Source organism: Oncorhynchus mykiss, chromosome 30 (genome assembly GCF_057628025.1).
Source record: "Oncorhynchus mykiss isolate SJ-2025 chromosome 30, ASM5762802v1, whole genome shotgun sequence".
Lineage (NCBI taxonomy): Eukaryota > Metazoa > Chordata > Actinopteri > Salmoniformes > Salmonidae > Oncorhynchus > Oncorhynchus mykiss.
The window spans coordinates 40300229-40316903 of record NC_143051.1 but is presented as its reverse complement, the minus strand read 5'-3'; the positions used below and the strand labels follow the sequence as shown (position 1 = coordinate 40316903).

Sequence of the window (16675 nt, the reverse complement as noted above, 5' to 3'; positions counted from 1 at the left end):
TACTCTGTCGTACCTGCTGCCATCTAGGTCATCAAGTTCACTAGAGGGTGTCTGCGGGAGGAAATCAGTTTTACATTTCTTCTTGCCGGGACGCTCTGCGACGAAGGACACTCTTTTGACACGGACCTGAGACTCTGGTACGGTGGGCAGCTCATGGCAGAGCATTTGTCCAGGCGTGTCTGAGATGGCTAGAGGGGACTGAAGCTTGTTGAGGAACGGGTGGACTTGGAAGTGGGATGGGCTCAGCTGGGAAGGGATCACCCTGAGGATATTAGGCCGTATCCGAGAGGGCTCACGATGGGAAGCCATGGCTCTGTCTAAGATAGCTTGGGCCTGGTTGCCTGTCATCATTGGAGAGCTGGGCACAGAGACGCACTTGACCTTCACTTGTTTCGCTCCACGCGTCATGGGCATGGCTCGGACCAGCACTCGCCCATCATGCAAACTCTGTGGGGTCCTGATCAGGAGATTGGTGGTGGTTGCTGGTGTGGTGTTGTTTCTGTTAGAAATGGTGGTTGGTGTGGTGGCGTTGTCGTTTCTGCTACTGGTGATGAGATTTGAACTATGGAAGACGGCTGTCCGTGGCGAGGGTGTAGATGTAGCGGGTACGACCACCATCTGGGGAATCGCGCGGGGCAGTGCACCACTGCTGTGGATAATCTTGGCTATCTGGCTGATGCGGCTGTAGGAAGGGGAGCTGGTGCTGACCGTCTGGAAGGTGTTAGTGTTTGGATCTTTCATCAGAATCTGACCTTGACGGTTGACTAGCAGAACCTGTGGAGACAGGGCTGAGTTGGAGGCAGACTGAATAGTGGCAGTCAGCTGCTGCTGCTGAGCTGCTTGTCTTGGTGTGGCCAGGCGGATAGCGATAGCTCTCCCCGTAGTGGCCCCTGTCTGTAAGGGTATAGAGTTCATGCCATTCATTACAAATGGGGTCAGGGAGGCAGTGGAGGTGACTGTCCTTGGAATGGTTCGAACAGCGATGGGTGGCGAAGAGAAGGCTACATTCAGAGGCAGAGCAGGTCCAGAGGGTATGGACACCCTGATGATTTTTCTCTGCGCTGGTGTGGGTTTTCGTGGAATAGTTTTCATGCTCACAGGACGAGGGCGTTCCATGATGGTTTTCACAGGAGTTGATTTGGGGTTGGGTTTGGGTTCTGGCTCAAAGTCTGGGTCTCCCATCTCGTCGTCCACTCCAACGAGAGAATCTGTAGAGGAGCCAGAGCTGTCACTATCCTCGAGCACTACGTTTTTATTATTAGCCAGGTACTCTCTGATGCTGTCGTCATTCGAAACAAAATGGCCACTGTTGGGGTCCAGAAGAACCTCTTTCTGGGATTCCATTTGCTCAGACTCCATCAGAACCTCCTCTTCAATAGACAAGTCATTATTTGGGTCACAGGTTTCAAACAAGGCTTGACTGTCAGCCCCCTGATCTTCCGTACTCTTCCCCTCTTCCTGAGTTTCTTCCTCATCGCAGGTAGAATCGCTTGAATCACTCTCAGAGCAGTTATCCGCTCCGTCAAGCTGGGAGATGGACTGAGACGTAGGAGCTGGTGGGGGGAGAGGGAGACTTGCCTGCCCTGAGTCCTTTGAGACTTTGCACACCACCAACATACGAGATAACTTTAAGTAGTGATCCATGTCTTCGTCTGAGGAACCGTTCTCCAGGACCTCTTTAGTGGCCATTGCTTTGGTGAATACTGGAGCCATGTTGGCATCCATGTTGTCCCCACCACGTGTCTGGCTCTGGGTCTCCTCTAACGGCTCCGCCTCTAATGCCTCCTCCACATCGCCTCCAGCTGTCTGGGAAACTCCACAGTGAAGCGCCACAGTCTCATTCAGCAAGGCCTCGTCAAACTCCAGCTTGGCGTTTAGCACAGAGGCCACCGCCACGTCTGCGTCCGCCACGTCGAAGGGCAAGTCCTGATCCGACATCAGGGGTCCGATGTCTGTGTCTTCCTCCATATTATTTACTGTCAATGTGATTCCGTTTGAGGGCACCACCACTACTGGCTCGGATGATGCTAAGAAGTCTTGTGGCACCTCAGTGGACACTGGAGTTGTGATTTTGAATGACTGCCTGATCCTGGAGGAGTGGCCGAGGGCCAGAGGGAGGTTGGAGGGTGGGCTGCCGATGGCGACAGGCCGCAGAGAGAGAGGGGAGGTAACACTGGAAGGGGACAAGAGAGGGGAGCGCCAGCTGGAGGAGCCAGCGTGAGGTTGTACTCCCCGAGGGGAATTCAGGAGGTTTTCGCTGGTTCTGGGAGGGGAGCTGAAGGGTAGGGACCTGGGGTGGAGGGTGCCCCCTGAACGGAGCATCATTGGTCCAGCAGGGCCATCGGTTGGGGAAGAGGAGTCCCCGGAGTGGCGGCCCCGAGACAGGCGACGCAGCTGGCAGGTATCACCCAGATCCCTGAGAGTCAGGATGTGGTGGGATTTGGTCATCGCACTCCCTAGAGATTAGAGGATGACCAGTTATGTCATGATGGAACAGAGTGATATTAACATTTGATGTCGTTTAGCAGACGCTCTTATCTTAAGCGACTTAGTCAGTACTTTAAATTTAAGGGAACTAGGCAAGACCACATATCACTCACTCATTGTAAGTAAAAATGTTCCTCAAATAATCAGAGATATCTATCTCCCTGTTAACTGACACTAGATATTAAACTGGTATCGATATCTAACTCAATGTCAATGTTACCTGGAGAGGGAAGAGGTCGAGATGTTCCTCCTGCTGGTCTTCTGGTTTGTGAGTAACTAGGGGTTTTGGCCCCAGGCTCCTGTTTCAGGGGGGATGAGGTGGTGCTGAGAGATACCTGAATGGGCAGAGGACTCATCACAGCCTCTGGAATTTCCATTTCTGGTCAAGGAATAAAAAAGGAACATTATTTATTTTGAAGACTGAGAATTAGTAGATTCTAGAAAATTGTCCCTTTTGAATAGCAAATATTGTACAATTCCAATGTACTTAATTATGTTGTTATACATATCCCCCTTAATTATTTCAAATGAAAAGAAACAAACAAATATAACGTATGGGACATCAAGGTTATCCATTGAAGTGCCCACCCTACTACCAGATAGGGGCAGGTTTGGTGGGTTTGCTGACCTTTGTAAAAGCTGTGGGCTATGGTTCGGTTCTCCTCCTGCTCCCACCAATGTGGTTCCCCTGGCTTCTCTGGGAGTGGAGAGTACACCTCTGTCACATTACAGGTGTACTTACAGCGCCGCCGAGGGTCCACTGTGCTCCAGTACAGCCGAGAGCACCTGGACGTAGGAAAACAGAGAGGAAGGAGAATGACAAAAGGTGAGTAACGTAAAAGATAAACAACCCAATATAATTTCAAAACGAACTCCAGGGAAGTTCTCAAACAAAATACCTGCAGTTTTATACTGCTAATCTTATAATAACAATACAATGACAACCCTGACTACATTAATCACAAATCGATTATTCAAAACAAGAAGAATCTAAATGGATGCTGTCGATGTCTGGGTTACAAGAGGATTATTGGTCACTTACTGGTAGCCCACAGGATACAACCTTGCGCCATTTGCTGATTGCTCCGTCAGCACACCCAGCCTGTTGATCTGAAGTGAACCTGGATATAGAAGGAAACAGATGGATGGTTTCACGAGTAAAAGGGGAAATGATTGATGGTGGTAAAATACTGTACATCCCTTACTGGCCAAACTTTTAGAGTATATGGGTCACACCTTCCAAATCAAAAGCCCCTCGACACAGGGAATAGGGTGCCATTTGGGACAAAGCCTGTGTAATGCACTTTTAAACTTTAACTTTAAACTCGTACCCGTATATGGGTTGAAAATTGCAGATTTGGACACTGATAAGTGCCTAATTTGGAATGCAGTGACTGTATAGTAAGTAACATGATATACATAACATGAGAGCTCAGGGTCTCCTCTTCACAGCTCTGTATTTGTTTTGACTGATAGCTGTTCTGAACTTGAGCACCGAATGTGACAAGACAGTTTGCGCATTTTTTTGTTGTTTGAGTGAGGGAGATGCTGTAAATTAAGAGGGTTCGATGTTATTTATTTACCTTTATTTAACTAGACAAGTCAGTTAAGAACAAATTCTTATTTACAAATGACGGCCCAGACGACGCTGGTCCAATTGTGCGCCGCCCTATGGGACTCCCAATCACAGCCGGATGTGATACAGCCTGGTTCGAACCAGGGACTGTAGTGACATCTCTTGCACTGAGATGCAGTGCCTTAGACCGCTGCGTCCATGTGTGTGTATACTATTTAACTGTACTAGAATGCTTAAAAAGGCCACTAAAATTTTAAATATCGTATCAGCCACAAATGTCATGGTGAGTCACTAAAATGAACCTATAGACCGTTTTTATTTTATTTTTTATGCATGCCCAATCAAATATATTTCCATCAACTGGTATTTCATCAATATATAGGCTAAACAGCATTATTTCACAATGTGATTTTTCTTCTTCTCTCAGACAATTGGCCGAGCCAATTTCTATCAGCCAAAAAACGTTTATTAATGGCTAACGGAAACACTGCTGCCATCCCACAATGGCTGTTTATGCAAATGTAATGGTCCATTATAATTCACAATCTGTTCTATTGCAGATATAACTAGCTAAATTATAAAATACGACCTTAGTGTTAGGCTTTCACTAGGAAATTCAGGGAAGTACAGTGCCTTGCGAAAGTATTCGGCCCCCTTGAACTTTGCGACCTTTTGCCACATTTCAGGCTTCAAACATAAAGATATAAAACTATTTTTTTGTGAAGAATCAACAACAAGTGGGACACAATCATGAAGTGGAACAACATTTATTGGATATTTCAAACTTTAACAAATCAAAAACGGAAAAATTGGGCGTGCAAAATTATTCAGCCCCCTTAAATTAATACTTTGTAGCGCCACCTTTTGCTGCGATTACAGCTGTAAGTCGCTTGGGGTATGTCTCTATCAGTTTTGCACATCGAGAGACTGACATTTTTTCCCATTCCTCCTTGCAAAACAGCTCGAGCTCAGTGAGGTTGGATGGAGAGCATTTGTGAACAGCAGTTTTCAGTTCTTTCCACAGATTCTCGATTGGATTCAGGTCTGGACTTTGACTTGGCCATTCTAACACCTGGATATGTTTATTTTTGAACCATTCCATTGTATATTTTGCTTTATGTTTTGGATCATTGTCTTGTTGGAAGACAAATCTCCGTCCCAGTCTCAGGTCTTTTGCAGACTCCATCAGGTTTTCTTCCAGAATGGTCCTGTATTTGGCTCCATCCATCTTCCCATCAATTTTAACCATCTTCCCTGTCCTTGCTGAAGAAAAGCAGGCCCAAACCATGATGCTGCCACCACCATGTTTGACAGTGGGCATGGTGTGTTCAGGGTGATGAGCTGTGTTGCCAAACATAACGTTTTGCATTGTTGCCAAAAAGTTCAATTTTGGTTTCATCTGGCCAGAGCACCTTCTTCCACATGTTTGGTGTGTCTCCCAGGTGGCTTGTGGCAAACTTTAAACGACACTTTTTATGGATATCTTTAAGAAATGTCTTTCTTCTTGCCACTCTTCCATAAAGGCCAGATTTGTGCAATATACAACTGATTGTTGTCCTATGGACAGAGTCTCCCACCTCAGCTGTCAATCTCTGCAGTTCATCCAGAGTGATCATGGGCCTCTTGGCTGCAGCTCTGATCAGTCTTCTCCTTGTATGAGCTGAAAGTTTAGAGGGACGGCCAGGTCTTGGTAGATTTGCAGTGGTCTGATACTCCTTCTATTTCAATATTATCGCTTGCACAGTGCTCCTTGGGATGTTTAAAGCTTGGGAAATATTTTTGTATCCAAATCCGGCTTTAAACTTCTTCACAACAGTATCTCGGACCTGCCTGGTGTGTTCCTTGTTCTTCATGATGCTCTCTGCGCTTTTAACGGACCTCTGAGACTATCACAGTGCAGGTGCATTTATACGGAGACTTGATTACACACAGGTGGATTGTATTTATCATTAGTCATTTAGGTCAACATTGGATCATTCAGAGATCCTCACTGAACTTCTGGAGAGAGTTTGCGCCACTGAAAGTAAAGGGGCTGAATAATTTTGCACGGCCAATTTTTCAGTTTTTGATTTGTTAAAAAAGTTTGAAATATCCAATAAATGTCGTTCCACTTCATGATTGTGTCCCACTTGTTGTTGATTCTTCACAAAAAAATACAGTTTTATATCTTTATGTTTGAAGCCTGAAATGTGGCAAAAGGTCAAAGTTCAAGGGGCCGAATACTTTCACAAGGCACTGTATATTGTAATTATGGTGCACATTTAAACAATTCAACAAACGTGCTCATTCTTTTCAGGACAACCCATCACTTCTTTTTTTGAATTTTACCCCTTTTTCTCCCCAATTTCGTGGTATCCAATTGTTGGATGTTTAAATCATTGCTAAGAATAATGAAAATGACTGCAGGTTCTACTGGTCAACTATCTTGTCTCATCGCTACAACTCCAGTACGGGCTCGGGAGAGACGAAGGTTGAAAGTCATGCGTCCTCCGATACACAACCCAACCAAGCCGCACTGCTTCTTAACACAGCGCGCATCCAACCCGGAAGCCAGCCGCACCTATGTGTCGGAGGAAACACCGTTTACCACCTTGGTTAGCGCGCACTGCGCCCGGCCCGCCACAGGAGTCGCTGATGCGCGATGAGACAAGCCCTCCCTAACCCGGACGACGCTAGGCCAATTGTGCGTCGCCCCACGGACCTCCCGGTCGCGGCCGGTTACGACAGAGCCTGGGCGCGAACCCAGGGACTCTGATGGCACAGCTGGCACTGCAGTACAGCGCCCTTAACCACTGCGCCACCCGGGAGGCGCTGACGCTATATATTACTGCACGTCACAATAATTTAATGAGTTCATACATTTTTTACATAGTTAATAGACATTGATTACACTATCATGTCACAACGATTCATCGATACGTATGCTATGATGCTGGTAAAGTTGTCTCGCGCACCTACAGTGCTGGTCATAAAAAAAAGATAGCTAGCTCATGGATGCAAATAATGTTCTTCCCCAAAAACAGCAAAACGACAATCTAGGTGTCATCTAAAATAACCCTTATATAACAGAATAACAAATAACAGTTCTTATTTGATTAATGCTGGCCCGACCCAACTATGTGAAGCTAGCCACAATAAGGATTAGTCACAACAGTGGACTTTGCTGTTAGCCTTCAAAATAACAGTATGGCACAATTCTACTATTTTGTATTCATTTGCGTCCCTGTCAATGACATACTTGTATTTTGAGGGCAAACCGCAAATTCCACTATTGTGCCTAATCCTTATTGTGGCTAGCTTCAAAACACTGAACCCGGTCCGGTCGAGGCACACTAGCCAGAGCCAGATGAAGCTAGCTGGCTGCTAAAAACGTTAGCTTTGGGCACCAGGGTTAAATAACTGGCAAGCTATTTATTTTATTGAAATTGAACTTCAGTTCATTAGGCCAACAACAAGTTGCTGCCTAGCTAGTACTTACAAGGATGTTTAAATCATTGCTAAGAATAATGAAAATGACTGCAGGTTCTACTGGTTATTGTTTTCAGGCTGGTTATATAGGTGCTAGCTAGGTACCAAGCTAAAGCTAGCTACCCCAGAAGTTGTGGTCGAACAAATTATGCTTTATTACCAACGCGGTATTGCAAACACATCGTTCGTGGCCAGTGTTTGCAGACTTTTTTGTACAGCTTTGACAGTGCTACTGTAACATGCAAAGACCCAAACGGCGTTCCATAGTATGTATGTCGTGAAGCTATTAGCAGTGACGCTATTACTGTGTAACTCCTGTAGGGTAACATCTGAAAAATAGCGCACTTGGTAGTGTGTACCAGTGCTCGACCATGACGTAATGTGGCGTCATATAGGTATGACATCGTTTTTTACCATCAGCGTTAAACTAGACATCGGTCCGATACCGATGATGGCATTTTTAGCTAATATTGGCCGATTCAGATATGTTCACAGATCGTGCATCCCTAGTTAATTTGCACGATTTAGTGGAATTAAATTGGCATGAGTACAGTATGTATCTTATTTATATATTTATCTTATTTATCACATGCGTCGAGCATACAGATGTGATAAATTTCTCAAACAGCAAATGCATAGGAAGGTAGGCTTCATCAATGCGTCACGCACCTTTATTTAACTAGGCAAGTTAAAGAACAAATTCTTATTTACAATGACGGCCTAGGAAGTAGAAAATAGTAAAAAATAAAATAAAATAAAAAATATGGAATGCGTAGGTGTGTCCAAACTTTTGTCTGGTACTTTGTCTCCACTTGCTACATTGAAAGTCAATATATATATAAAAACAGATTTTAAAAAATAAAGAGTTCTTAACAGGGCGTGTTTTTTTTTTTACCCTCGCTGGTTCCTATCAGCACCAGAACTCTGAAGTAAAGCCCTTTTTTTATTTTTTTTATTTATTTTATTTTCCCTCTTGTGATCATCTTTGCTGTTATTTTTGCATTTTGTTATAATTACTACAGCAGCACTACAGCATAATTTGTCTGAAAGAACTGCCTTGTTCAGGGGCCGAACAATAGATTTTTACCTTGTCAGCTCGGGGATTTGTTCTAGCAACCTTTTGGTTACTGGCCCAACGCACTAACCGCTAGGCTACCTGCCACTCATTTGCAATGAGCTGGAGGCAGTACGCATTTTGAAAACATATTAGGCCTGTCCAACATTTTTTTATATATTGGTCGACCAAAAGTAGTCGACCAATCAATTGGTAGAAGTTTTTAAAACGTCTATTTAAAAAAAAAAAAAGGACACCTATGTGTTTAAATAAAATCTCTTATTATCTCTTATTAAATAATTAAGACACAAAAATGACTCGGAGCCAGAGATCAAGATAGCCTAATCAGAAGGGGGGAAAAAAAAAAAAAAAAAAACTTTACGACCTTGCTCCTCCTGCTGCTGGCCTTCGCAGATTGCCATTTCGTTCTTGTTTCTCACATTCTTCTCTGTAGATCCTCTCAAGCTCTGTCAGGTTGGAATGGGAGTGTCACTGCACAGCTATTTTCTTGTCTCTCCAGAGATGTTAGACCGGGTTCAAGTCCAGGCTCTGGCTGGGCCGCTCAACAATATTCAGAGACTTCTCATGTAGCCACTCCTGCGTCGTCTTGGCTGTGTGCTTAGGGTCGTTAAAGGTGAAGGTGAACCTTCACCCCAGGCGGAGATCCTGAGCACTCCGCAGCAGGTTTTCATCAAGGCGCACTCTTTACTTTGCTCCGTTCATCTTTCCCCTCGATTCTGACTAGTCTCCCAGTCCCTGCCACTGAAAAAAACATCCCCACAGCATGATGCTGCCACCATGCTTGACCATAGGGATGATGCCAGGTTTCCTGCAGACGTGGTGCTTGGCATTCAGGCCAAAGGGTTCAATCTTGGTTTCATCAGACCAAAGAAGCTTGTTTCTCATGGTCTAAGAGTCCTTTAGGTACCTTTTGGCAAACTCCAAGTGGGCTGTCATGTGCCTTTTACTGACAAGTGGCTTCCATCTGGCCACGCTACCATAAATAAGCTCCTTTCATTGTCCAGTAGCAAAAGGCACAATCCAAGTCATTATCAACCCATGCTCGTTGTTGCCCATTAGATCTCCTCTCTTTCTTAATTTCTAACACAATTTCATTTCTGTCACATGAAAAGTGCAGTGCCTTTTTTGACAACAGTGTTGCATTATGGAACAAACATTTGCGCATAGCCTCCTACTGCCTTGTACGCACTGCTGCACTTATGTGAAGAAATGCTGCCCAGTGACACAAACCTACCAGAGCTAAATGACTGAGGCAAGTAACACTGAAACATGCATAACATTCGCAAGGTCGCAGGGCCAGACGGATTACCAGGACGTGTACTCCTTGCATGCGCTGACCAACTGGCAAGTGTCTTCACTGACATTTTCAACCCTGCCCGAGTCTGTAATACCAACATGTTTCAAGCAGACCACCATAGTGCCTGTGCCAAAGAACACTAAGGTAACCTGCCTAAACGACCAGTAGCACTCACGTTTGTAGCCATGAAGTGCTTTGAAAGGCTGGTCATGGCTCACATAAAGATCATTATCCCAGAAACACTAGACACACTCCAATTTATTGCACTCCACACTGCCCTTTCCCACCTGGACAAAAGGAACACCTATGTGAGAATACTATTCATTGACTACAGCTCAGAATTCAACACCATAGTGCCATCAAAGCTCATCACTAAGCTAAGGACCCTGGGACTAAACACTTCCATCTGCAACTGGATCCTGACGGGCCGCCCCTAGGTGGTAAGGGTAGGGAACAACACATCCGCCAAGCTGATCCTCAACACAGGGGCACCTTAAGGGGTGCGTGCTCAGTCCCATCCCGTACTCCCTGTTCACTCATGACTGCATGGTCGATGGTGTCAGGACAACAACCTCTCCCTCAACGTGATCAAGACAAAAGAGAAGATTGTAGACTACAGGAAAAGGAGGACCGAGCAAGCCCCCACTTTTTTGTACCCCCTTTTTTCTACCCAATTCCATGGTATCCAATTGGTAGTAGTTAGTCTTGTCTCATCGCTGCAACTCCCGCACGGAGGCGAAGGTCGGAGGACGCATGGCTCTCGAAACACAACCGAACCTGGCCGCACTGCTTCTTGACACAATGCACATTCAACCCGGAAGCCAGCCGCACCAATGTGTCGGAGGAAACACTGTACACCTGGCGACTTGGTCAGCTTGCACGGCACCCGGCCCGCCACAGGAGTCACTAGTGCGCGATGAGACAAGGATATCCCTGCCGGCCAAATCCTCCCTAACCCGGACGACGCTGGGCCAATTGTGCGTCACCCCATGGACCTCCCGGTCGCGGCCGGCTGCGACAGAGCCTGAGCTCGAGCCCAGAGTCTCTGGTGGCAAAGTGTCGTCCGGGTTAGGGAGGGTTTGGCCTTCGACCACTGCGCCACTCGGGAGGCCCACATCCCCATTCTCATCGACGGGATGTAGTGGAACAGGTTGAGAGCTTCAAGTTCCTTGGTGTCCACATCAAACTATCATGGTCCAAACACACTAAGACAGTCGTGAAGAGGGCACGACAAAGACTATTCCTCCTCAGGAGACTGAAAAGATTTGGCATGGGTCCTCAGATCCGCAAAACATTCTACAGGTGCACCATCAAGAGCATCCTGACTGGTTGCATCACTGCCTGGTATGGCAACTGCTCGGCCTCCGACCGTAAGGCATTACAGAGGAAAGGGCGTACGGCCAAGTACATTACTGGGGTCAAGCCATCCAGGACCTCTATACCAGGCTGTGTCAGAAGAAGGCCCTAAAAATGGTCAAAGACTCCAGCCACCCTAGTCATTGACTTCTCTCTGCTACCGCACGGCAAGTAGTACCGGAGCGCCAAGTCTAGGTCCAAAAGGTTTCTTAACAGCTTCTACCCCCAAGCCATAGGACTCCTGAACAGCTAATCAAAGGGCTACTCAAGACCTCTCTTTTACGCTGCTGCTACTCTGTTTATAATCACTTTAACTCTACCTACATGTACATATTACCTCGACTAACCGGTGCCCCCGCACATTGAGTCTGTACCGCTACCCCCTGCATATAGCCTCTTGTTATTTTACTGCTGCTGTTTATTATTAAACATTACATTTTCTTTCTTTTTTTTTTAAACTTAGGGCTGCAATCCCGTTAACGGGATAGATATGACAACAGTCAGTGAAAGTGCCGGGCGCCAAATTCAAAACAACAGAAATCTCAATAAAAATTTCTCAAACATACATGTATACATTTAATGTAGAATTATAACATAATTCTACCCTGTATTTCTAGAATGATAAATGTTTGTTCATTAGGAATGGGTTATGTAGCATAAACCTAGGAAGAAAGGAATGTATGTGTGTGTCGAAAGAGAACAAAGAGGTGCATTAACCTATGTTTGAACCGACCTGGCTGAAACTCTGGGGAGATTAGATAAGACAGGGAGAGCCCCTCCAGAGCTCTCGTATCTGGGGGAGACTGGAACTGTCAGCTGAGTGGTAATAAACTGTGGTGAGACTCATGAGAAAATTCCTGTTGATGTGTATGTATGAGTGTAGGGTAAGAGAAAGTTATAAAAGGAATGTCTTTGTATATGTACTGCAGCGCTCTCGTAAATAAACCTTGCCGACTACGGTAGACTGGCCTCTGACTTTCATTTTAATAAGAACCTTACAAATTCTTAGTAACAGACAGAGGATTTTAATTGAAGTTCAGTTTATGAACATTGAGAACAAAATTCTCATAGCAGTATCTTATACCGTTTTAAAGGTAATCTTGTTGTTAATCCCACCAGTGTCCGATTTCAAATAGGCTTTACAGCGAAAGCACCAAACGATTATGTTAGGTCACCACCAACTCACAGAAAAACACAGCCATTTTTCCAGCTAAAGAGAGGAGTCACAAAAAGCACAAGAGATAAAATTAATCACTAACCTTTGATGCTCTTCATCAGATGACACTTATAGGACTTCATGTTACACAATACATGTATGTTTTGTTTGATAAAGTTCATATTTATATAAAAAAAAATTGTATACATTGGTTCACTAGTTCCAAAAACATCCAGTGATATTGCAGAAACACATAATTTTACAGAAATACTCATTATAAATGTCAATGAAAAAACAATTGTTAGACATGGGGAAATATAGATATACCTCTCCTTAATGCAACCGCTGTGTCAGATTTCGGAAAAAGCAAACCATGCAATAATCTGAGAACAGCGCTCAGAAAAAAAAAAATATCCGCCATGTTGGAGTCAACAGAAATCAGAAATAACATTATAAATATTCCCTTACCTTTGATGATCTTCATCAGAATGCACTCCCAGGAATCCCAGTTCCACATTAAATGTTTGATTTGTTTGATATTGTCCGTTTAGTACACAAATCGAAACGCTCGTGCAGGTCCAGCCGAACGTCGGACGAAAAGTTCAAAAAGTAATATTACAGGTCGTAGAAACATTTCAAACCAAGTATAGAATCAATCTCTAGGATGTTTTTATCATAAATCTTCAATTACGTTCCAACCGGAGAATTCCATTGTCTGTAGAAAAGCCATGGAACGCAGGTTGCTATCATGTGAAATGCGCGTGACCAGGACCTGGCTCTCTGCCAGACCACTGACTCAAAGAGCTCTCATCCGGCCCCACATCACAGTAGAAGACACGTTCAAGTTTCTAAAGACAGTTGACATCTCGTGGAAGCCGTAGGAAGTGCAACTTGAACCATATCCCACTGTATATTCGATAGGGCTGAGTTCAAAATCTACAAACCTCAGATTTCCCACTTCCTGTTTGGATTTCTTCTCAGGTTTTTGCCTGCCATATGAGTTCTGTTATACTCACAGACATCATTCAAACAGTTTTAGAAACTTCAGAGTGTTTTCTCTCCAATACTACTACTAATAATATGCATATATTAGCAACTGGGACTGAGGAGCAGGCCGTTTACTCTGGGCACCTTTCATTCAAGCTACTCAATACTGCCCCTGCAGCCATAAGAAGTTAACACGTTTATGTATTTATTTTACTTCTTAAAGCGTTATTGGTTGAGGGATTGTAAGTAAGCATTTCTCTAAGGTTGTTGTATTCAGGGCACATGTGACATAGAATTAGATTTTAAATAGTTGATCCACATTTTAGGCTAAACTGTCCGATCTGATTTTGAATATTTATTTTTTATGTAACCTAAGTCTACTGGTTGTATGAATTTAAAATCAAATCAATTTGGGATCTATTGTCTCACAACTGTCCCAGAGTTTGCTTGGAATAGGCTATTTCTTTGTCGACAAGTTGCTCAATAAAATATGTGAAGTTTCCTACTATTTTGGATTGTACAGTGACATGCACTGAGTGTACAAAATATTAAGAACATTTACCTAATATTGAGTTGCAGGGCTTTGTTCCAAACAAAAACAACTATAAGTGTGCTTGCTCTAGTTCATCAATGGCACAGCTAGGAGAGCTCAAAAAAGCACCTTACAGTTGGGAGACTCTTCTTTGAGTCATACAAGTGCATTGAATTGACTTACTGTGCATACTTTGGAGAGCTGTGTGGCCACTTGTATACACCAGTTGGACCTCTCTCAAACCTTTGGCATTTAAAAAAATAGATGCACCTACCCTAAATTTTCCAATATTATTCTTATGTTACTGAATGTATCCAGAGTATTTTCAGATTTCATTTCAACAAATGCATTGGAAAGTACAGTAAATGTAAAATGTTCATAAAATCACAGTGTAATGTTTAGACTCAGTCTTGTGTCAGGTGAACTGCCGTGTCCTCATAATTTCACTACAATCTCCTAACTGTTCCCTTGTAATTGCTTCCAAGGGTATGCATATGCTTTCCATATTTCTTCTGTAAAAAAAACATTTCAATGTAGCCGTATGCATATAGGCTCATTCCCACGAGTGTAAAGGGTTAAAAGCAGTGCACTACATAGGGAATAGGGTGCCATTGGGGATGTGCACATACTCACCAATGGTCATATTTATAGACTCTGGCTCCAGGCCAGTCAGAAACTTCCTACGGAGGCTGATCCCTTCGAAGTCCACGTAGACCCGCCGGAGAACTTCAAACCCATTCCCAGACACCATCTGGAGAGTGGAAACGAGAGTGCAAATCCTGAGACATAAGTTTGGATGCCGCTGACAAGTCACAGTGAAAGTGGTGGTGCGCACTGTTGGAAAGATGACTGTTTCTTTGTGTGCGCCTCAGCCCATTTCTAAAAGTTCACCTTCTCACTGACGAGGTTGCGGTGCCTGGAGCAGAAGACCTTCCTGTCCTCCTGGAAGACACAGTTGCGGGCACGGGCGCACATGAAGTGGTAGTTACTTTGACAGGATGAGAGACAGCAGCCAACAGTCGCCCCCGCCTGGCCACAACGCTCACAGCGCTGTAGGGAAGAACGGTACAATGAGTAGAAGAGAAAAGAAAACAGAATGAGAACGACTAGCAGAAAACTCCCTGAAGAGTAAACATTCTCATTATAACTAAAATGGGCATAGCAGACTTGACAAAACAATTCTCTCTTTGCCATAAAATAATAGGAGCTTTATTGTTCCAATGTTAAAAACAGGAAACTGCACACCTATGTCTGAATACAAAGTCTATTGGGTAAGGATGTACTCCAGCTTTGATATGTGTCCCAAATGTCACCCTATTCCCTACATAGCCCACTATGGGCCCTGGTCAAAAGTAGTGCACTTCATAGGAAACAGGGTGACATTTGAGGCGCAGCTATGGTTATGTTCAATGCATTCTTACCATGTGGCGCCCCCTGGAGACAGCACTGTGTACTTGGAGTAGAGCTCCGTTGTCTTCGTACACCTCAGCGGACCACAAGCAGCAGTTGACGTGGGCCCACTCGTTCTGCCCCAGGTACAGCAGCCTGCCTGCGTCCTTCAATAAAAACGAGGAAATTCAGATTTAGAGTGGACCTGAGACAACATTCTGGGATGTCTGAATAGCTGCTAATACCATTACTGTGGGTATAATGTACTACAGAAGTGTTTCACAACTCCGATTCCTGAGTACCCCAAACAGAATAAATGATTTGTTTTAGCCGCATAGAAGAACAAACTCAACTAGTTATGTGCTTGAATAGTTCACTAATTGAATCGGGTGTATGGCCACAACAAAAATGCATTCTCTTTCAGTCAGTCATCTTCGGTACAACACACTATGGAGGAGTCGCACACTCACGACTTCGGTTGAAGGATCTACAATCACGCCCGACAAGGCCAATGAAATACAGGGCTCGCTGGAAGCCCCTCCTTCCACATGTGATAAGCGTGAGACTCGGATTCATTCTTTCAATTATTCCACTCTTCACCTTGGTGTGAACAGGTACATTTCACAGAACTTAAACAAATAATCGGAACACGAGACTGTCTTATGTCGCGCCAACTTAACTGTCCCTTAGGTTGTAGAGCGTGCTCACGCCCTGGACGTCGTGTACTGTAGTTTATGATTAGGAAACTTGTGAGAACAGTACAAACAATGAGTTATTATTCTAATTGCTTGGCCTGGCTTCAGCAATAGATAAGACAGGTAACGAGACCGATACGACAAGGTGGGTTCGGGTTTGCCACCACGCCCCCAATAAATTAATAGCTATCCATGTTTGTTGTCTTATGTCTCGGCGCATGCTCAGGCTGCCCTCGCTCTAATCAGTTTGTGTACGAGACTAGGGGACGGCTGGGGCTTGGTGTTTCAGATGACTTCCTCTCCCGGCTCCTGTGCGCTCTGTTGCCAGTTATAGGAGGCTACTTGAAGAGAGAGGATGACCAGGTTCTGTCTGTGTGCCTTGGTTAAGCACCACTTGCCTCTTCTCAAAAGAGTCCGGGTTCCACATCAGCGATCCTTTCCTACATAAATAGCAATCACTAACTCAGAGGCTGCTCCCTACATTGAGACCCAATCACTGACCACTTTAATAAATGGATCACTAGTCACTTTATACAATGCACTATAAATAATGACACTTCAATAATGTTCACATATCTTACATTACCCATATCACGTGTATACTGTATTTTATACCATCTATTGCACCTTGCCTATGCCGTTCAGCCATCGCTCATC

General features: G+C 44.5%; 1 protein-coding gene across 1 annotated transcript in view; it reads right to left on the bottom strand.

Annotated features, from left to right (window-relative positions):
* LOC110487656 (histone-lysine N-methyltransferase 2B) overlaps nucleotides 1-16675 on the bottom strand; it is a 95338-nt gene that overhangs the window by 26235 nt on the left and 52428 nt on the right. The window contains exons 23-29 of the mRNA XM_036971712.2: nucleotides 15356-15490; nucleotides 14826-14984; nucleotides 14568-14685; nucleotides 3530-3608; nucleotides 3116-3273; nucleotides 2708-2866; nucleotides 14-2456 (exon numbers count right to left, since the gene is read on the bottom strand). Coding sequence (XP_036827607.2) covers nucleotides 14-2456; nucleotides 2708-2866; nucleotides 3116-3273; nucleotides 3530-3608; nucleotides 14568-14685; nucleotides 14826-14984; nucleotides 15356-15490 — 3251 coding nt within the window. The remainder of the gene's footprint in view (nucleotides 1-13; nucleotides 2457-2707; nucleotides 2867-3115; nucleotides 3274-3529; nucleotides 3609-14567; nucleotides 14686-14825; nucleotides 14985-15355; nucleotides 15491-16675) is intronic.